Here is a 23,142-nt window from a genome sequence, read left to right as displayed (position 1 = left end):
GTACACATAACAACTTATTACTTAATGAAGCCCTGTGAGGCAGACACAGGAGGTACTATTCATGCCCTGCTTTCCATATGCAGCAGTTAAAACTCAGAGTTAAGTGTTCATGAGCACGTAACCGAAGACTGGGGCCGCCACTGGAACACTAGTTCTTTGATTACGTCCCCAGTGGGGTTTTTTCCCCCTGTGTTACCGTAATAATCTGAATAATACCTTTATACATTTTGCTAAAATTTCCAGTCATCCTACAACGACATTTTTCAAAGGCCCCTGTATTTTAGCGGGCAGTCATGCTGGCATACTAGTCATGCTAGCATGTGGTTGACTGTCTCTACTGTGAAGACAACCTTACTTTCTGTGGATGTGGGGCAGTGACCCTCCACTGCTAATAGGTGGTGGGAAGAGGTGTGGCTTTTTTTTAACTCCAAGGAAGTGATTCATATTTTCGGAGTAAAAAGATGGAAATTTTTACGAATATTTTATACTTGATCTATCCTTGTAAAACTGACGTCTCCTTGGTCCAAAAGAATTTCAGTAAATCCTGGAGAAATAAATATCTTCCAGGTTGGAAAGCACCTCACAACTCTGACATATGGAAACTGAATTCTGCCATATATTTATCACCCCATTTTCTACCACATTCTTTTTTTTTTTTTTTTTTTTTTTGCTGAGGAAGATTTGCCCTGATCTGCCTCTTTGTTTTTATGTGACCAAATGTAACTACTAGGCCATCAGGGCTGGCCCTCTACCACCTTCTTCAAAGCCAGCACCATTGGAAGCAAGAGAACTTTGCTGACTGTAAATTGCTGCATCAGCCCACAGGATTCTCCAACATGTCACTGCATCACAGGCGTGGTGAAAACGAGTCCAGTCTTCTGTGCCCTGAGGCAGCCAAAACTGCGTTGGCCTGTCTGGCACCATTCATTACTAGTTAACAGGCTTCATTTTCCCCATCATTCCTTTTTACTAAAATTGTTCTGTTGAGTGCGCTCACATAGATTTTGAAAAATATCTTGCTGTGAAAACTAGAGCAGGGAATTTTGTCCCTGAAACAATTTACACACACACTTGCATATAGGTTTTTTTCATACGCACACAGCAAGAACAAGAAGAATGAACAAAACTATAAAGCTCTCAGGATCCTCTTCATTTAACAGGGCTATAAATGGGAATACTAATTGAGTGTCCACCTCTAAATGCGGGGAAGGCAATGAAAAATGTGGTACGGGTATGTGGTTTTTGTGTGCTTCGGCATATTCAAGTGCCACATAGGTAATTACTATGGCCTCAATATTTAGCTATAGTTCACAAGATTTGCCAAAAAAAGTGACAGCAATGAGTCTTAAACTATCCAGATGCAGTTTGATTTTTAAATCTGCTCTGCCATGTTAAAGAAGAAACTACATAGCCAGCTCACAAGGTCATTTGACACAGCCATGTGGGGACTGCACAGCAGTCAGTACCAAGGCTGGTCAGATTAGGTAGACGAGTGAAGGTCATTTGATATGATAACGTCCTTTGAAATGCTTTATGCTCCAAGCATACTGAACTCCCTTCATTTCCTTAAATCATGTACTTTCTCACCTCCAGACTCCTTCACATATGCTCTTTTCCAATCCAGAAAAGTCATTTTCTCCCTCATCTCCTAACTTCTACTAAACGTTCAGGTCTATGCTTACATGTCACTTCCTCTAGGAATTCCAGAAGGATTCCTGTTATTAGTTGTTCATGTTGCATTTTCCCAGAGTGATCTTCATTATCTCTTATCGGGGCCCTTAATAAACATCATGGTTATTGTGAATAAATTGCTCACTTCTCTGCTAGACATAAGCTCAATTCAGGGACTCTCTTCAATTCACCTTTGTATCCTCAGAGCCTACCGACAGAGAGTGGTACACGATGAGCATTCAATAAATAGTGATAAGTGCTCAGAAAAAAAAAAAACTGAAAATAGATTTAGAGGTTCAATATTGTTACCATGTCACCATCATAACATGATATCATGTTATCATGATCTATAGAATCAGGACAGTACCAATAAAAATCCTGGCAGTTTTGTGTGTGTGTGTGTGTGTTTGTGAGTGCGTGTGTGTAAATTAATAAATTGATTCCAAAATTTATATGGAGAAGCAGAACATAGCCAAAACAATCTTGAAGAAGAAAAAGTTGGAGGATTTACCCTACCGTGTGTAAAGACATGTTTCAAAGCTACAGAAATTAAGGTAGATTGGTCTTGGGGAAAACCAAGACTAATAAACCAAGAGAACAGAACAGAAATCAAGCCAGGTATATGTTGTTGCCTGATTTACAGCAAAGGTGGCACTGCCATTCAGTGAGGACATGACGGTTATCAGTAGACTAGATAAATAGTTTGTGGTATTCAGATAGTGAAATACTACATGGCCATGTAAAAGTGTGGAATTCTGTTACTCATAAGACCATGAATAAATCTCACAGATACAATGTTGAATGCAGACATATACATGAAGGTCAAGAACAGGCAAACTTATCTACAGTAATAGAAGTCAAATATTCATTAACATTGTGGAGTTTATTGACTTGGACAGGACAGGAGCAACTCTTCTGGGGTATTTATATTGTTGTGTATTTTCATCTGGATGATGGCTTCACTGGGGGGATACATACATTAAAATCTATCAAGCTGAACACTTAAGATGTGTGCACTTTATATATGTCTACCTCAATTTTAAAAAAACAGTCAAACATAAAGAGAAGCTGCAAAGAAAACTGAGAAGAAACCAAGAGCAAAGAAACAAGAAACAGGACCAGAGAAATCTGAAACAGAACCAGCGAAAACTGAGAAGAGTTTTAAGAAGAGGGAAATGACCAGCAAAGGTGGGGGTGGAGGTGGAGGGGAAACTAAGAGTCCATCAGATTCAGCACCAAAGAGGCCCTTAATGTGACTTTTTCGAGAAGTAGAAGAGCTGAGTCAGTTCTCAATGATTCAAGCCATGAATGGAGGGCGGAAGGCACTACAAAGAATTGTAGGATATGAATCCTTGCTACCCAGGCAGGGAGACAAAGAGGATGATAGCTAGAGAGGGACGTAGTGGGAGAGAACCATGTTCCATTTTAAGTAAAAATGAGATAGTGGATTATTCCTTAATATTCATAAAAACTATTTCTGGTCCATATAAACCTAACTGGATCTCAAGTTTTGAATTCATCAAAGAAATCTTTCCTCTGTTTTTTTGATCAGTAGAGAGAATGCATACTTCCCATGGAGTTTAGAAAATTACATACTAAAATTTGAATTACTCAATTCTTTACTAAAGATTAACCACCCATGGAAGAGTTCGTTTAAACATATCTAACTAAGGGAAAGTTTACAGAATTAATTACCCTGGAAATGCATACCAAAATATAGCCCTCAGACGCAATAGTTCTTTCATCTTCTCTCCACCAATTCACATCAAGGGTATGTTATGCAGGCTGATATTGGTAAGTGATAACTACATTGTTTATTGTTCCATGAAAGTACAGTACTGTTACAGAAGTTTCGGTATTTTTTCCCTGCACGTACCTCTTTTCTGGAAACTTACAGTGATAAAAAAAAAAAGAGAAATGGGTTAGTTTTATTATATATCATAGTCTATTTGTACCACATTGAGTTCATATGAGTTTCATTAAAAATCCAGGGTTTGTCATAGAGTCTTTACTTTGTAGCAATATCAGCAATCTCATGCACAGAAGTATATATCTGCCCCCTCTCCCAGAAAGAATATATAAACAGTAAATGACTTACTATAATGTGCTGATAAGGATCTATAAATGACATTTTGGTTTCAATTACAGGAAATCTCTTCACACTTCAAAGGTCTTCTCTGGCCCTCTTGGTTCTTTAAAACCTACAAAATAAACAATCACAATTGTTAAGCTTCCTCTTCGATGCAGTTCCAAGATTTAAATAACAATGAGTAGAAACCTTAGGAAGTAAGTCGACTCAAGGGGACGAGATAGATGGAGTTCCCTAATTGTTTATATGAGTGGATATACACACAGAACTTAGGGGAAGGGGAAGCATATCTTGATGGTACTGTTTAATTTCCATGTTTATTTATTCTATAATTATTAGGAAACTCCAGGATTTTTTTTTTTGGCATTTGCCAAGTATTTTATGAGAAATTCATTGAAATTACGGAAAATTAAAATGATTTTTGTACTGTTTATAATCAAAAAGCCACATGCCATTGTTTGTTTTCTCAATTTGGTCAGTATTACACAAATTCACAGTAAGAAAGGAATATTTTTCACCTTAGCTATTCGCGAAAAATTTAAAAAGTATATTCATGTTCAACTTCAACTTTACTGCTGACATTTTAAAAATGTTTGTTCATTCTAAGGTGCCAGTTTAATTTGGAAGCAGTTAAATAAAAAGTATTTTAATGTAAAGATACCCTCTATACTTTGCTTTTTTCTTCTACAATTACTCCATATTATTTAAAATCCAATAAACTAGTTAATGAACGTCTTTGTTCTTCCATCATAGACTTTTTCCTTGAGACCTAACAACACATACTTATATTTTAGCATTTTATATATCACATCTAATTTGGAACACCTTTTCAAATATCTTTATTATTTATGATTCATATGTAAATTCTAAAATGTTTTTATTTCAGAATAAATAAAACATTTTAAAGTTTTAAAACCTTTTTCTTTTTAAACATCCCATTTTAAAAATCATGCAAAATGATTCATACTCATTGTCACAAACATGAAGTGTAGAAGTGAATAAAGTGTAATCACTATTTTCATTTTCATGTGTACCCTTCCAGACTATTTCAATGTGTATTTACATATTTAGAGTAAAAAGGAAGTGAGAATTTGAGGTTATTTTTAACACAAATGGGATCTTATAATATACCCTTGATTTTTAAAACTCACTTCATCATTTTTTCCCAAGCAAAAAGGAGTTTATTTATTTATTTATTTTTAAGACTTCATTTTTTAGAGCAGTTTTAGGTTTACAGCAAAATTGAGAGGAAAATACAGAGATTTCCCATATACTACCTGCTCCCACATTATCAGCATCCCTCAGCACAGAGGGACATTTGTTGCAACTGATGAACCTGTATTAGCACATTATCATCACCCAAAGACCATAGTTTACTTTAAGATTCACTCTTAGTGTTCTCCATGCTCTGGGTTTGGACACATGTATAATGACATGGATCCATCACTATAATATCATACAGAGCATGATATCAATGCCTAAAAAATCCTCTGTGCTCTGTCTCTTCATCTCTCCCTATCTCCCAACACCTGGGAACCACCTCTCTTTCCACTGTCTCCATAGTTTTGTCTTTTCCCAAATGTCATATAGTTGGAATCACACAACATGCAGCATTTTCAAACTGGCTTCTTCCACTTAGTAACATGCATTTAAGTTTTCTCTATCCGTGTTCATGGCTTGATAACTCATTTCTTTTTAGCAGTGAATAACATTCTGTTGTCTGGATATATCAGTGTACTCATCCATTCACCTGCTGAAGGACATCTTGGTTCCTTCCAAATTTTGGCAATTGTGAATAAAGCTGCTATAAACATCTATGTGCAAGTTTTCGTGTGGACATAAGTTTTCAACTCCTTTGGGTAAATACCAAGGGGCATGATTACTGGATCATATGGCAAAAGTATGTTTAGCTTTATAAGAAACCACGAAACTGCCTTTCAAAGTGGTTGTACCATTTTGCACTCCTACTGGTGGTATATTACATTTCTGTTGCTCCGCATCCTCACCAGCATCTAATGTTGTCAGTGTTCCAGATTTGGTCCATTCGAATAGGTGTGTAGTGGTATCTCATTGTTGTTTTCATTTGCATTTCCCTGATGACATATGATGTGAAGCTTCTTTTCATAAGATTATTTGCCATCTGTATATCTTCTTTGGTGAGGTACCTGTTAAGGTTTTTGGTCCACTTTTTAATTCGGGTTGTTTGTTTTCTTATTGTTGACTTTTAAAAGTTCTTTGTATATTTTGGATAAGAGTTCTTTATCAGAGTATCTTTTGCAAATATTTTCTCCCAGTCTGCCTTCATCAATTTTTAATGTGAGAAATATGACGTGATACTATAAGAGATAAAAATCACCCATTGTCTCCTATTTAAAAATTATATAAAATGAGAATCCCCTTTCTTCATTCTGGTTCATCAAGAATCATTCTTTTTACTGGGAAAATAACTTTTTAAAAATTAAAAAATTTATTTACTTTAATTATTTCTTAGGTTCCCAAAGCTTGATTATTTTTATCTTCTCATAGCACATTTTCATCAGGATGAAAATGCAGGCAGCATTTTAAATCAAGATGAGGCCAAATCATCATTCTCATTTTATCATAATAAATTACTATAATCTTTGTCATGCATTTGCTTATTTTAAATCTAATTTTAAAAAATTTTGCTGATAACATTAGCCAGTCACTAATTGCCTTAGCTATCACATTTCTGTTATTTTGTTTGGATCTGGCTATTAATGTCAATAACTTTCAAATCTTTACTGCGATATCATCTTTCCAGTGAAGTCTTCCCTAACCATATTATTTAAAATGGCAGAAACCCCACTTTCTCGCTCTATTGCCATGTAACATCTACGATAAAGTTTTCATTGTGTCTTTTTTGTCTCGCTCTCCTTTCCCTTAATTAGAATATAAGCTCCATGAAGGCAGATGTTTTTTGTGTTTTATTCTTTATGATATTTCCAGCTCCTATGTTGGTACATATGGCCAATTAATATATATTTGTTGAATGAATGAACAAATTAATAAATAAGTGAATATATTTATACAAGAACAATTTTCAATACCAGTTATACTAAAACATTTTAACCAAGTAAAAGAAAGTTTATTTACTATTCATCCATAAATAATATTATCCTCATCTCTATCTTCTATGTCATCTCACTTTGTTAATCAAGTCTGGGATGAGTTTCTCTTTTCCTTCTTATCATCTTCCCCTAATTATCCTCATATTACAAACATGATTGTTCACTTACCACCACACTATCCTGTGCCTTTGATTAAGCTCTAAGTATTCTTGCAACTAACTACATTTCACATTAAAGAAACGACAGTATGAGAAGATATAGGCAAAACTACAATAGGATAATTTGTCACTTTGGTATTTGTATTTGAATTTCTAACACAAGAAATATATATCTACATCAGATGATATGATGGTAACTATTTAGCACTTCCTATTATCAGGATTTTCTGAGCGATTTCTATTATATCTTGTTTAATTGTCAGCAATGACGTAATTGACCAGTGTGGCTGTTGTGTTTACGCTCATTAAACTCAAGATATGTCTACATCAGTTCCCAAGGCAGAGTACAGCTCATACTCAAGAGCTGCCAGTGGAATATATTCTTATGGATGATATACTATGCAAACAGCCAGCCTCATTCTCGGTCTAACCATCCAAATTCCCCTTATATCATTACCTCTCAGAAGTAATTTCTTAAGATGAATCCTTCTTTCAAGCACATGATAGAGCTCCCGGTCCTCAGAGCATGAGGCCTGTAATCACTGCAGTAGTAGCAATCCCTGAGAGCTGCATCCTTCCTTTGCAGAAGCTGAATGTCCACACAATTATAGGGCAATGCCAGGGCAGTACTATCAGGGATGCAAGGCCTGAGGGAAAATCATGCTATTTTCTTCATTGAAGCAGAATAATTTGATGAAAACACCACTGGATGTGGGATCAGAAAGACCCTGATTCAAACTCCAGTTTCACAGGCCAGTTTACTCTGCCATAAACGTGAATAGCACTAATTTAACTGTTGTAGTAAGGATTAATGAGTTGATTACAGTGAAAGGCACCTGTCCCATAAAAGATACCCAGTGTATTTCTCTTTTACAATCAAGATCACATGGACTGACCACCAATAACTATACATTTACTTTGAAAGATGCACTGTCTGTTGTCATTATTGTTGTGACTGGAAAATTTTGACGGATTCATCATTCAACAAATACCTACAATATACTTTGCACTATGCAAGGCGCTAGGGAGCAATTGGTGAACCAGACAGATGTGCATTATGAAATTTTGTGGCCCTATAGACTCTTTACTTGATACTATCCACAGTGGAACCTTGAAATGTAAACAAGATTATGGTATTCTCACCAAAATTGTCCATTTTAAAAACAGTACTAATGACAGTGGCACAGCAGAGGAGCATCTGCTGGAATCCACGGACTTTCAATTCACAAACAGCAGCTTTACTCAAGAGATCTTCTCCCTAATCTGTGGTAGGCCCTGGGAATGCAATGGTGAATAAGGCATAGCTTTTGCCTTCAATAGGTAATCTAAGAGTGTCAATAAATGCAGCCTGGTCTGGTACTTCATGCTTACATGTTGCTAAAAGTAATATCACTTTCTATGATTAACGTCTACAATTGGAAGGGAATCTTGAAACCTACTCCTCTGTGAAAATATCTTCAGTGATTTCCTCTCCCTTTAGGATAAAGTCAGAAATTTTTAACATGGCCTACAGCTGTGGCTTTTGTACCTATTTACTGCAAAGCAAACAGAAAACCTTTTTACATCACAATATATGAATATATATACACACCTATATAAATAAAATGTGGAAGCAAATTTGATATGGCAGTTTTACTAAGAACAATGGACCCTGACCTTTATTCTATTTCATTTGTTTATTTTATTTTATTTATTTTTTTGAGGAAGATTAGCCCTGAGCTAACATCTGCTGCCAATCCTCCTCTTTTTTTTTTTTTTTAAACGTTTTTTTTTTTTTTAAGATTTTTTTATTTTTTCCTTTTTCTCCCCAAAGCCCCCCAGTACATAGTTGTATATTCTTCGTTGTGGGTCCCTCTAGTTGTAGCATGTGGGACGCTGCCTCAGCGTGGTTTGATGAGCAGTGCCATGTCCGTGCCCAGGATTCGAACCAACGAAACACTGGGCCGCCTGCAGCGGAGCGCACGAACTTAACCACTCGGCCACGGGGCCAGCCCCTAATCCTCCTCTTTTTGCTGAGGAAGACTGACCCTGAGCTAACATCCGTGCCCATCTTTCTCTACTTTATATGTGGGACACCTACCACAGCATGGCTTGCCAAGCGGTGCCATGTCCACACCCGGGATCCGAACTGGCAAACCCCAGGCTGCCAAAGCGGAACGTGTGCATTTAACCACTGCGCCACCGGGCCGGCCCCTTCATTTGTTTAAATTTGGTAGCAACCCACTAAATTGATTTCATGACCCACTAATAGAAGTTTGAAAATGCTGGTCTAAAAGACTTCGAGATTGGATTTCTATCTATCTCCTCCACCTTATCCCACCACTTTCTCCTTTTCTTTCTGTGTGTTTCTCTACGGTTTTCTTTCCTTTCTTCAGACGTGTCATACTGTCTTCCACTCAAGGTTGTAACCTACCTCTTCTCTCCATCCATTTATTCAACAAATATTTAAGGCATAACTGGTATGCATCAAGAATTGTTCCAGTGTCTGGAGAGGCAAAAATGAACGAGTTAGATACATTCCCTTTCCTCTTGGAGCTTACATTTCTAGAAGGCAGTCAGAAAACAAGTAATCCAAGAAATGAATGAAACTGTTAGAAATAGAGATGTATAAAATTATGGGAACAAGCAAGAAGCAGAACTAGAGAATAACCTGAGGCCTGGGCTCTGGAAAGAAGCTAACCGCAGAGGGTGAGGAGGCGATGGGTTTAGAATACAGTGCCCCAGGCAGGCATTTTGAAGAACTGAGAGAAGACAAGGGGCTGGCGAATGGTGAACAAAAGCGAACGTGGCTTATGATACACAGGTTGGAAATATAAGTGCGGTAGATCATGTAGGGCCTTGTAGGCAACTACTGTTCACCTCGATCAAGCTCACCCATGCTTCAGGACTCAGCTTAAATGGCACTCCCATAGGGAAGACTCCGTGACCTTCAGAGTATGTTTGGTCTGCCTGTTACTGGTTCCATTTGCCGTTGTAATTCTCCTTCAAACCTTTCATTCCTCTTGTACAATGTCTGCCTTTCCTGAGAGAATTGAAGATGTATAAAGTCGGTGACCATACTTATCTTGTTCATAGAGTTATCCCTAGTGCCTTGCACAGTGCCTAAAATATAGTAGGTTCAAGATAAATATTTGTTGGATGCCGATATGGATGGCTGCATAGATAAATATTACTCAATGCCGGGGTTATATATGAAGGAAATTCACAGAAAAGTACTGGCACCCTATTTTGATGTCCCTCTTATTCACTCCTAACTATTCTCAATATCAAAAATGTTAAATATCAGTCTCTAGTTAAAAAAAAAGAAGAAGAAAAAGCAGAACAAGTGAAATTCTAGAAGGGTTGAAACTAGCACTAAAATGTTTAGAGGAACTCTGCTGCTGGTGCCCACAGTTAGGTGTCAGCAACTTTATTTCCTGTTCTCATTTCCAGCAACTCCATTCATAATCTCTGTGTTCACCACTTAACTATTAAGCACTATTGTCACTACTGTATCCTGCAGCAAGACCTGGAAAGAGGTTCCCCTGAGATTAAAGCCAAAAGCAGGAAATATGCTTAAGATAGCTAACTGTTCAGGCCTACTAGCTTAGAAACTACAAGGTAAATAAATGCTAAACAAAATGACTCATAGCATTTAATCCTACAGCAACTCTCTTTTGTTCCTTAAATTCATTCAGTGCCCGCTCTTCTCTACCTTGATCAGAAATTTTCTTTTAACAACTGGATATATTTTTTTCTTAATGAATTCAGAAGTTAAAATACGAGGCCTATATCTTCATCGAAAATTAAACTTGATGTAGAGTTGAAGTTTATCTCCTCCCCCAGCTAGAGCCTATAGGGAAGGGTGAGGTCACTGATTTCTCTCCTCTGCCTACAGTCTAAACCTTCCAAACTTGAGACCTCTGATTTTTAACCCCTCATGGTTGGAGAAGGTTGAAGGGGAGAGATAAGGGGGCAAAAATGTTATTACTTCACAGTACTATTGTAAGCTGGCTTTGTGACCTCTGGGCCTGGTACATGTTAAAGATGATTCTTTCTCTCATGGATGCTTTGGTGGATTCTTCTGAGACACTGTATTTTTGAAATGGTCTTCGCTGTACTCTCTGACATGCACCAATGCATCTCTATTCTAACTGGAGTCTTACGCTTTCTTCTACAATCCCAGTGCATCCTGTGGTCCACGTCCATAGGTCTTCTTCTGAGGCTCCTTCACTCTATCAAGCAAACCCCTTGTATAGGGTATAAGACGAAAGAGTTCTCTTTAGTCCATGGAGAATACTCATAAGTATATCCTTTCTTCCAATAGACTCTGAGAATGCAATTACTTGCCATATGAAACTCTCTATTCTGCTACATGCATCCCTTTATATGTCTCAAGCATGACTAGATACCAGCCTACTGCAGGAGACATGTATTAACCCCTCTGATAAACTTTCTGAGTAGTCTCCTTAAAGGCCCCTCTCCAATTGAGGCTTAGGAGGTATATTCCTCCTGGATCTCTTCACCAAAGGAAGAAGGGTTCTACTCCAAGCAATGCTTCCAAAACAAACAAACAAACAAATAACAACAAGAGCAAAAAACTCTTCCAAAATCTTCCCCACAGCTCTACTCTTCCAATCCTTTAATACTTGTGAAGTATCTTTGGGGTCTCAGAGTTAAATAATGTTCTTATCCGCCAGCTTTTTTCAAAATGTAAAGAGATAGGCTGTATCACAATCCATTTTAGTATTTGATATATTAGGTCTTATATCTTAGGGTCTTGGCCAAAGCTTCCACTTTACAGTTCAAAAAATGGGTGGATCAGGGGCCAGCCTGGTGGCACAGCGGTTAAGTTTACATGTTCTGTTTGGGCGGCCAGGGGTTCACTGGTTCGAATCCTGGGTGTGGACCTGCATACCACTTGGCAAGCCATGCTGTGGCAGGCATCTCACATGTAAAGCAGAGGAAGATGAGCAGGGATGTCAGCTCAGGGCCAGTCTTCCTCAGCAAAAAGAGGAGGATTGGTTGTGGATGTTAGCTCAGGGCTAATCTTCCTCAAAACAAAACAAAAAAGAAAATATGGGTGGAACAACTTCCAAAATGGCAGACTGAGGAAACTGGGAAATGCTCTCTGCAAAAAGCACTAATAAAAGTGGTCAGAGTCATCACAAACAGCAACTTGGATCAAAGACATACAACACATGAAAAGCATTTAATTTTTTAAAATCTACTAAATTTCAATAAGAATAATGAGTCTGTGACATTTTAGCAGGGGGTTGCTCCTACTCCCTCATCCCTTAGTTCCACAGCGTGGAAGTTCTAACTGGGAAGGCAGGACAGCCCTAAGGATTTCTAGCTCTGCTGTTTTGCTTTTGAGGGTGAGGAGGGGTGTGGATAACTGTATTTGGAGCAAAGCATGGAAAATTCTATGACCAGCAATGTTTTCAAAAACAAGAGAAATGCCGTAGTAAACAATTAGGGCAGCTTAATGCTAGCATAGAATCCATACTGGTTGGGAAAATCAACAAAACAGCAGACCAGCCAGAAATTTAATAGAAAGATCTGGAGAAAGAGACAAGCAGAGTCTTGCTATGGCCCACTTATTCCAGGTGGTCTAGAAGACCGTGTGTATATTCAAGACTGAATAAGAAGAAAGCTATAGAAGAAAGCTGAGAGGTTCTTACCAAGATATTCACTAAATGTGAAGCCTTGTGAATGCAGAAAGTAAAACCTAGGGAGGACTTGTAAATTCCCTGTACCTTGAAAGCATTCCCTAAGCCACAGCAGATTAAACAGCAAAGGGTAGAAGATTTACTTGCTCAAGTGTTTTAGCAAAACTTTGGCCAATCACAGCTGACAGTTAAGCTATGCTGACCCCAGAGACCCTTAGGAAACTAGGCTTAAAAATAAAAACAAGATTAAAAGTAAAAACTGAGATGACATATCATCAGAGGCGGAACACTGTAGGGGAAGACTCCAGAGAATGAGGTGAGGAAAGTCAAACAAAGAGCAATGGCAACCTCCCCAGGGAGAGTATCAGAATCCAGAGTTGCTATAATATATAACCTGAAATTTCCAATTTTTAGCAACAACAATAAAAAAAAAAAAAAACAGGAAAATGTGAGCCATACACAGCGAAAAAAGCAGTCAATAATTAACTATCTCTGAGGGACTCTAGATTATGAATTTAGCAGACAAATATTTCAAAGCATATGTTCCACAAATGTTCACAGAACTAAAGGAAATAATGCTTAACGAATTAAAGGAAAATATGGCACAATAACATATCAAATAAAGAATAACAATAAAGAGATACAGACATTAGAAAAAATAACCAAATAGAAATTCCAGAGTTAATAAATAATTGAAATGAAAAATTCACTACAGAGTATCAAAGTAGATTTGAGTTGGCAGAAGAATCAGTGAATTTAAAGATGTATTAATAGAGATTATCCAGTTGGAAGAACAGAAAGAAAAATAAAAAGAATGAAGAAAAATGAACAGTCTCAAAGACTGGGGCACAACATTGAGTAAATTAATGTGCATGTAAGGGGAATCTCAGAGAAGAGGAGAGAGAAAAAAGGAAAGAAAGAATATTTGAAGAAATAATGGCTGAAAATTTCCAGATTTGATTAAAAACATGTCAAAAAAGGGCTCAACCAATTCCAAGTGGGATAAACACAAAGAGATCCAGACTTAGACACATCATAGTCAAGCTCTTGAGAATCCAAGACAAAAAATCTTGGAAGTAGCAAGGGAAAATAGGTTCATTGCATACAAGGTAACGAAAATAAGATTAACGGGTGACTTCTCATCAGAACAATGGAGGCTTGAAGGCAGCAGGATGACATATTCAAAGTGAAGAAAGAACAAAACTGTCAACCAAGAATACTATATCCAAGAAAACTATCCTGTAAAAAAAAGGAGAAATAGAGACATTCCCACAGCAATAAAAACTGAGAAATTTTTTTGCTAGGGGACAAAGCACTACAAGAAATAGTGAGGAAAATTCAGGCTGAAAGGAAGTGACACCAGACAGTAACTCAAATCCACTCAAAGAAACAGCACTGAAAAAGGTAAGTATATAGACAAGTTAAAAATATAGCATAAATGTATATATTTTTCTCTTCTCTTCGTTAATGTAGAATTTGATTGCATAAAATAATAATTATAAAATTGTATTTTGGGATTATTTAAAGATGTAATATATATGAAAATAATAGTACAAAAGAGGGGGGAGGGAATGAGCTATAACAAAGTAAGGAAATAACGCCAGATGGTAACCAAATCCACAGAAAGAAATGAACAATGCAGGCACACCTTGGAGATACCGAGGGTTCGGTTCCAGACCACTGCGATGAAGCAAATACCATAAGAAAGTGAGTCATCACAGAAATTTTTTGGATTCCCAGTGCATATAAAAGTTGCATTTACACTATACTGTAGTCTATTAAATGTGCAATAGCATTTTGTCTAAGAAAACAATGTACATACTTTAATTAAAAAATACTTTATTTCTAAAAAATGCCAACCATCATCTGAGCCATTAGCTAGTCCAAATATTTTTGCTGGTTGAGGGTCTTGCGAAAAATGCAATATCTGTGAAGTGCAATAAAGTGAAGCACCGTGAAACAAGGTATGCTTGTACCACAAATGGTAAATATGTAGGTCAATATAAAATATTCTATGAATATAGTTTTTCTCCTCTCTGAGTTTCTTTAAAGGACATAGAACATATAAAGTAATAAATTACAATACTGTATTATTGCATTTATAACATATATCAACGATATATATGATAATAGCACAAAGGAGTGTGAAGAGATTGGAACTAAATTAGAGCAAAATTTCTATATTGTACTGGAATTACGTTATTATTGACATAAAGTAGATTGTAATAAAGTAAGGTGCACCTAAAAATAATTCCCAGAGCAACCACTAAGAAAATCATTCAAAAATATAGTTAAAACATCAACAAAGAACCAAAATGGCCCACTGGAAAAGATCTACTTAACACAAGAAGCTGAGGAACAAAAAAGAAATAAACATAGAAAACAGAAAGCAAAATGGCAGATGGAAATCCAACCACAACTATAACAACATTAAATGCGAGTGGATTTAACACTCCAATCAAAAGGCAGAGGATGTCAGACTGGATAAAATCTAATACATACAGAAGACTAAAGAAATCCAAATAAGATTTATAGTTTAATTAATAGCATTATCCCAATGTCAGTTTCTCGGTTTCGATAATGTACTACAGTTATGTAAGATATTATTTTGGAGAAATCTGGGTAAAGGGTATATGGGAACTTTCTGTAATATTTTTGCAATTATCTTAAATTATTTCAAAATAAAAAAGTTATTTAAAAAGTCCAATACAGGTGGACAGATGTAATTTATATGTACAATTTTCATCCCAAACTAATGTTTGAAAGAAGTAACAAAGCAGTCATATGGTAAAATTATCGGATACGGTTCATTTTCTTAAGGATAAAAACTTTAGTCATTAGTGTCAGACAGTGACAGGGTTTTCAACTCCAGTTACAAATAGGCACCCATTCATCCTCTTTTCTCCCTAAACTGGTAATAGTAGCAGTAGATAATTTACGTTTCTGTGGAATTAAGGGATTTCTGTCCAGCTAGCCAGATTAAAAACTAGACAAATGGTTTTGTCCCATAATTAGTTAGCTCAGTCCTGGAAACCTCACAGCAATTAGGTTGCACAACCACTGTCATGAATGCTTATAAAACAGGAGTTTTTTTGTTTTTGTTTTTATTACTAAGCTGAATAACCTAGTCTTGGTGATTGTACCCCATCTTTTAAGTCTGAAGCAAGAGATATGAAGCTGATAATTTCTTTTTTTAACTTCTTTCGTTTTTTTTTTTTTTTTTTGGCTGCCCTGTAATCAGAAACTTCCTGGACACTAATGAGAGGGAAATGTAGATACTCTTCAACACACATGTCTGTAAGCAACACAACTGCTGACTTTCAACAAATGCTTAATAGTGTGTGGCACGTCCAACACTCTTTTAGTCACATTGTCAGGGCAAGATGGACTTTCCTGGGAAGAGTGAATAAGAACCAAAAACACAGACCAGGGTGTTTGGTCAACTCCTTTCCGTGCACAGAGTGATAGGACAACAGGAAAAGAAGAGGCTATTATTAGGTTTGCGGCATCTGGAGGAAAGAAGGCTAGCAACGCAAAGGATCCTTTTCTCTTTCCCTCCATTTCATTGTGTCACAGAGCAGAGGAGGTGATAAAAGGCTCAGCAATGAAGCAGTGCAGGCTTCCCTACTGGAGGCAGACTGATGTAAGTCCAAGCCTGTCTCCTCCTTTCTCTGACTGTGTCATCTTGATCCTCAATTTCCTTATCTGTACAATGGGGAAATGGCCCCCACACCTCACAGAGGCAGTGGGAGGATGAAATGAGAAAATGCATGTCAACCATTAAGCATAGTACCTAGCAGGTCATAAATATACAAAATTATCATTTGTTATTATTACTGTTTATGAAATGGATGCTTTTCTCCAAACTACTTCAACTTCCTGAGACTTATTCGGCCTTTTGGAGATTTCTCAGAAATTCAAGTAGGCAAATTTGTTAACACCTTTTATAAAGATTGTGGACTTTTTCATACTCAACAAGGAGTTTTAATAGAGATTAAGAAATACCGTTGTTTCTGATCTATTAAAATAATCAAAAAAAATACTGCAGCCCTGATTTGTCTGCTTCCAAATTCAAAGCTTTCTCCATTATGCTGGATATAGAAAGATGTTCTAAAAGCATAAAGGGCAGTGTATTATTGTTTCCAACTTCATCATTCTTACGTAGATATATAGTTACTAAGGCATTACTAAAGTTTTAAGTTCTTAAATTATTTTGCTAGTGGTTTTTTAAAACCTATGCTGAGCAAAAAAAAGTAGGTTTTTTAAAACCAATAGGCACAGAGGAATGAAAAAACAACAGGAATTAAGAGAGGTAAATGAACTAACTGCTTCATATTAGAAATGCCTTTCAAGCCATGTAGAGAAAACAGAAGAGAAATTCCTGTTCCCAAGGAAATCAAACAGCATGCCAGCAGATACAAAGACACAGATTCATTAATAGACTAGGTCTATTTCTCAAGCCAGGACCCCAACAGTATGAAACCTGCCTCTCATGTCCCACAGTAAGGTGCCTGGTGCCTGTGGCTGATATCCATGCCACTCCTTTTTTTTGAGGAACATTGTTCCTGAGCTAACATCTGTGCCAATCTTGCTCTATTTTGCATGTGGGACACAGCCACGGCATGGCTCACTGAGTGGTACGTAGGTCTGCGCCCGGGATCGGAACCTGTGAACCCCAGGCCGCCAAAGCAGAGTGTGTGGACTTAACCACTACACCACCAGGCCAGCCTCACACTATTCCTTTTCAGTTGACTTTTTGCACTCTGTTTTTATTCCTAGGTCTCTAGCACTGCTTCTTTATCTCTTGAATGTGTATTATTTGAAAGCTCATTATTTAAACAGACAAGAATACATGAAATATCTGCTAGAGTTTCAGAGAAAAGAAAGATTCAAGGGGTTTAAAAAATAGAAAAGACTTAATGGAAAAGGTAAACAATCTAGCCAATATTTGAAACCATGAAACGGCTTAGATGTACAGAAAGGAGAAATGGAAACACTTCCACTAGGAAAAGGTCAAGAACAGTAAGCTGCAGCCATGTTGGAGATGCTCCATCCCACCTCAGGTTCTCACTGGTGCTGCCCGTGAGACCTCACACCTTCTCTAGAGGATAGTCTCTGTCTATCCTTCAGGGTTCTGTATAAACTCACTCTCTGAATTAAACCATCTCTTAATCTATCCCCTCAGTTAGGACCCTTATATTTCTCCTTGATATCTCTTACCACAATGTTATATACTATATTGACAGTGTATGCCTCTCTTGGCTGTGAGCAACATGAGGGATTTCTGTTTCCTTCTCCTTGCATTCTTGTTGGGCCCCAAGTGATCATTCAATTACTATTGACTAATGATGAATTAACAAACTTGGGAATTTGTATGGAATAGTGGGGAAAACGGGCCAGACCATAGATGAGGTCTTGTGTTGAGAAATAATCGAGGGGAATTAGAGCTTATTTATAGAACCTACAATAACAAACTGGAAGATAACTTGGCAATTGCTAATTTGTATACTACTTAATTTTAAAAGTTCACATTTGTTACACATTTCCCAGAGGCCAGATACTGTGCTAAGTGATGTATATACACCATCACATTTCATTTTTATAATAAGAGAGGGATTGTTGTTGTCATTTTAGAGATACAAAGCAGGTTTAGAAAGGTTAAGCAACTTGTCTGACAGCTCACACTGGGGCAGATTATCTCCCTACCCACGCTCTGCAAGAGAATACTCTCTCCCAGAAAGACAAGAAACTTCCCCCAGGTCATCTGGGTTAACAGAGGCTGAGCTGGCCCTAGAATCCTGACCCTCTGCCTCATAGCAAATTCTTTCTTTCTACATCATTCTGCCACTCTGCAAAAGCCCCTAAAGGACAGGCAGAGAGAGGTAGCATGACGGAAGTGATACTTCGTATGAGTTTGCTAGGGCTACTGTACTACCCCACCACAGCCTAGGTGGCTTAAGCAATAGAAACTTATTTTCTCACAATTCTAGAAGCTGGATGGAAGTCTAAGATCAAGGTGTTGGCAGGTGGGGTTTCTTCTGAGGCCTCTCTCCCTGGCTGGCAGATGGCCGCCTTCTCCCTGTGTTTTCGCATGGCCTTGTGTCTGTACCACGCTCCCCTGAGGTCCCTTTCTGTGTCCAAATTCCTCTTCTTATAAGGACACCAGTCCGCTTCGGATAGAGCCTACCCTAAGGGCCTCATTTGAACTCTGCCATCTCTTTAAAGGCCCTGTCTCCAAATACAGCCACATTCTGAGGTACTGGGGGTTGGGGCGTCAACATATGAATGAAGAAGGAACACAATTCAGTCTATAACACACTTCAGTAATATAAACAGAGCAGATAAACAAAGAAGCAGACAACTGTTAGTAGACAAAGTGGGTGCTTGAGGCGAGAGGGACAACCAGCCAGAGGTCCAGATGTGATATGATAGGCACCCAAACTAGGAATATGAAAGTGATAAATAAGAGAGAGTACATCATCTTTTAGATGGGACAGACTCCTTCCTCTGGTTATTTAAAAAGCACGCACACACGCACACACACTCTCCATAACTGAAACATACATCATCAGTTTCTTTCACCACTTCACAATTGGGAAGGACTAACCCACGGAACCTGCCTATTTAAGGGCTAGGAAACTGGCTGGCCCAGTTTCACACTCTGCATTACAAACAAAGCAAGAATGTCTTCTTGCTCCCGAGCCAGTTTTCTTTTCTTGACCATCTGGTTTGCTGTTATTTTCCATTGTTTCACTTTGTGGCGGCCAAACACACGTGGCCATTCTGGCTATATTTTAAGGTCACGAAATTTAGAATTGGAAGAAATATTCACCCTCGCCACCTAGACAGAACTTCATTGTGCAAATGTATAAGCTGAGGCCTGAAGATGTAAACAAATCTAGCCAAGTTACCCAACTAGGAAAACAGTTGAACACATCCCTTCACTCAATCAGGTACTCTTTCTTTACACCCTACCAGCATCTCTTTCTCTCCATCCTCCCTCACACAAATTCAGGCTAAAAACAAAATATGGCCAAAATAAAAACAACATATATACAAATTTTAGTAAGACCAACATTTGAACTTGCCAAGTTATTTGGTGATGCAGCGTAGGCTCAAGTTACAAATTTGAGGGAAATGAATAACTGAATTTCTTTTATGTCTGGTAAAATAAAAAGCTTAATGAGAGTCACTTTCATCTTTTATACGTTTTTAGGTTTGAATCATAGTATGTTTACTGACAAATATGAGACGGATTGTTTAAAAATCCCTCTTCTCACACAGACCATCATGGAATAACATCACATCGACAAGTGCCAACTATCTTATGCTCATTTGCAGAAAATGTAGAATGTTCTAGCTTCTGCCTAAAAAAAACTGATAACAGTGACTCACTCAGTCTTAACACTTTTTAAATATACCTAACAATGTGGCACAAAGTGCTAGGAAAAGGAGCACGTTTTGAAAAGCACATTACCTCTAGTCCTCTCTCTCCAGACCAGACGATTTGCAAATATGCTCCCCTAGAGAGTATCTGTATTTTGTTGAGGGTTCCACTCCCTCCTTAATTGCTGCCTTTTTTGATGACGTACTCAAGATTGCCACAGGAGGGAAAGCCGTATCTTTTTTTCTAAAGTAAACAGTCCAGGGAAAACCCCCAGGAAAACCGTCATACTGGATTAACTGTTTCATGAGAGCCATTTTATTACTGGATGAAGTTATCAACGTTTTGAGTTTGTTTTGCTTTTCGACTAACACAATAACTATTTCAAGCAGCTAGTGAGGTTGATCTTGTAGTTAAAATGTGGATGTTGACTATGATCTTTAAGCGGGAAAAACTGACAGAAAAATACAGCAGGAGTTGTGGAAAATCTGAGGCGCTGTACACTCATCCATTTCAGGCGTTATTGGGAAACTAAACACGGTAGGGACCATTCTACAGTCCTGGATTGTGTAACGTGTAATAGGAATTAAAGTGCTCCATTCTTTCTTCAGGTTGTAAGAAGTTTTTAGATACTTCTAGACACTTTTTAGAAGCTTCTAGACACTGTGAGTGGTAATGCGCTTTTGCAATGAAGAGGAAACTCAGTCTTTTGCAGGATTAAGAGCTCTGTACATAAAAAGTATGCTTTTGAGGGGCCAGCCTCATGGTTAACTTCGCACACTCTGCTTCAGTGGGCTGAGGTTTCACCAAATTGGATCCTGGGCCTGGGCGCAGACCTAGCACTGCTTGTCAGGCCATGTTGAAGTGGTGTCCCACATGCCACAACTAAAAGGACCCATGGCTAAAATATACAACTATGTACCAAGGGGCTTTGGGGAGAAGAAGGAAAAGTAAAATTTTAAAAGTATATATATATATATATATATATATATATATATGGAAACTATGCATTTGAGAGGAGTGTTCTCAGGAGTTCTTAATCTTTGTTGTGTCATGGACCCCTCTGGGAGTCCAGCAGTATGACCTTATAAGATAAAAATACTGGATTATAAAGGAAACCAGTTATATTGAAATTCACGAAGTCCATGCAGTCTGGTAGAGCCCTAATTACACACCCTTCGGAGCCCTGAAGCACACTTTTCTCTCTCTACTTCTGTGGAGTATGTCTATATAGTTCTAAAGGTCAATATAAAATTTTTGAGGATAGAGGAATTTACAGCACAATAAACAGTAAGATAACAGAAATCTAAGTTCTTTTTGTCCTATCCACCTCCGCTAGTACCACAATGAACATGTAAGCACAACTTGAATATTTAGGTGTCACATATAATAAACACAGGTTGAAATAAACTAGAAACACTGTCATTTGCTCCAAAATATGAAACTTACATTTCTTTAACCTTTGCCCAACAAGCTGGAGAACTGTGCCAAGGACATTAAGAAAATCTCTAAGAATGTTTCAGTGGAGCTTTGCTGATGAGATATAATGCCGTGATGCATTTTGTGAAAATATGAAATTAACAAAAACAACATGATCCTCTCCCCTTCATTTTGGACAGGAAGAAGTTAGATGACCATACCTAAATCAGAGCCTAACAAATATGGGCAGAACCAGGAATGACGTACAGAATGACTTTCCAGTTCACGACATAAGGAAAGGAGGAAAGGAAGACAAAAAAGAACGTTCTGAGCACCAGGCAGTGCATCTGGGAAATGTCTGAGACCGACGCCAGCTCCAGTCTACCTGACCACAAAGAGCTTACCTTCCTCACCACGTTCCCCGGCTTGCCCCGCAGACTCCTTGCTTCCATTCACGGAAGCTCTCAGCCATCATCAGTGTAAAACTGAAGCACTTTAACGTTAAGAGGACTTACGAAAAATGGTTAAGGAATTAAACTTTGAGGAAAGATGCAAGTGAATATTTCAATAAGATTATTTTAGATTTTGAAAAAAATATCATTTTGATTATGGTCACCAGCTGTTCTCTAAAGCTCTAAGGATTGAAAAAGAAAACGAAATTACTTAGCTGCAAAACGAAGGATTTATGTCAGATTGAAGAAAGAACAGCCTGACAGCAGAGCTGTAAAAGAAAGACCCTCTTTTTTGATGGCCAACTATTATTACTAAATGTTTTAACCATCTTTACATTGTAGAGCTGCAATGGTTCAAATTCTATAAAGCATTATCTTGAAAGAGCACTAGTGTACCCTCAGGAACCTGGAGAAGTGAGCAAAAGTTGAGAAAAGCTGAGGGGTATGATGTAAACCAGACAGAGAAATTGAGCTAGGCATACCATAAAGGCAGACAAGGTAACGGGTAAACAATCAGAACTCAAAACAAGAACAATTCTACCAAGTGAGACGAAGAAAAAGGGCCCAGACTGAAGGCTCCTAGAACATGTGAAGGCACTGAGATTCACTGAAGTGTGGAACCGGGCCTAGCAACTGGCTAGGTAAGGAATCCAACAAGAGTTTGAAAGGAACAAAGACTCACTTCCTGCCTTCTAAATGCTGGAAATCCAGCCAATTTGTGCCTATTCCCGACTAGTTAATAATTACCTTAGATAAAAGGCTCCGTATTCTACAAGCTCACGAATTTCTATGCATTTTTGTTTTGGGTGTTTTGTTTTTGTCTTGCTTTTTTGCTTAGTGTATTGGTGGTTCATTTTAAAAATATCCAAATTGTCTTTCTTTCTTTAAAAACTCCCACTCTAGAAGAACTCAACCACTCCAGCTTCTCTGGGTTTGCTCCTAGCATTTAAACATAGCTGGAGAAAAACCACATAACCTGGCAGACTGGTTTTATTTTAGGTTCACACTCTCAAAACTCAATACAACACAGCATCTTTCTAAGCATCTCTGGTGAACTTGCATTCCCACTCCAGAAAATGACTTTCTTCTCCTTCTCAAGTCTCTCACCCCACCCCCACCCCCACTCTTAGCTGGTGACCTCATCTCCCCTCACTGAGAAGACAGAAAGTACCAGAGGGAAGTTCTTCATCTTCCCACGACCATCTGCAAACTCCTCCGCATCAGCACTT

At 37.9% G+C, this 23,142-nt stretch overlaps 1 protein-coding gene across 5 annotated transcripts in view; it reads right to left on the bottom strand.

Moving 5' to 3' along the window:
* Window positions 1-23,142, bottom strand: part of PLA2G4A (phospholipase A2 group IVA) — a 148,737-nt gene that overhangs the window by 111,477 nt on the left and 14,118 nt on the right. The window contains exons 2-4 of one of the 5 annotated variants that reach the window (XM_046682797.1): window positions 9,867-10,029; window positions 9,421-9,492; window positions 3,770-3,872 (exon numbers count right to left, since the gene is read on the bottom strand). In XM_046682797.1, the coding sequence (XP_046538753.1) occupies window positions 3,770-3,802 (33 nt within the window). In that variant the 5' untranslated portion in view covers window positions 3,803-3,872; window positions 9,421-9,492; window positions 9,867-10,029. Of the gene's footprint in view, window positions 1-3,769; window positions 3,873-9,420; window positions 9,493-9,866; window positions 10,030-20,135; window positions 20,155-23,142 lie in introns of those variants that run through there. The other 4 variants (XM_046682796.1, XM_046682798.1, XM_046682799.1 and 1 more) reach the window with 4 other exon arrangements.

The sequence above is a fragment of the Equus quagga genome, chromosome 13 (assembly GCF_021613505.1).
Source record: "Equus quagga isolate Etosha38 chromosome 13, UCLA_HA_Equagga_1.0, whole genome shotgun sequence".
NCBI classification, from domain to species: domain Eukaryota; kingdom Metazoa; phylum Chordata; class Mammalia; order Perissodactyla; family Equidae; genus Equus; species Equus quagga.
This window is presented reverse-complemented; position numbering and strand designations above follow the sequence as displayed.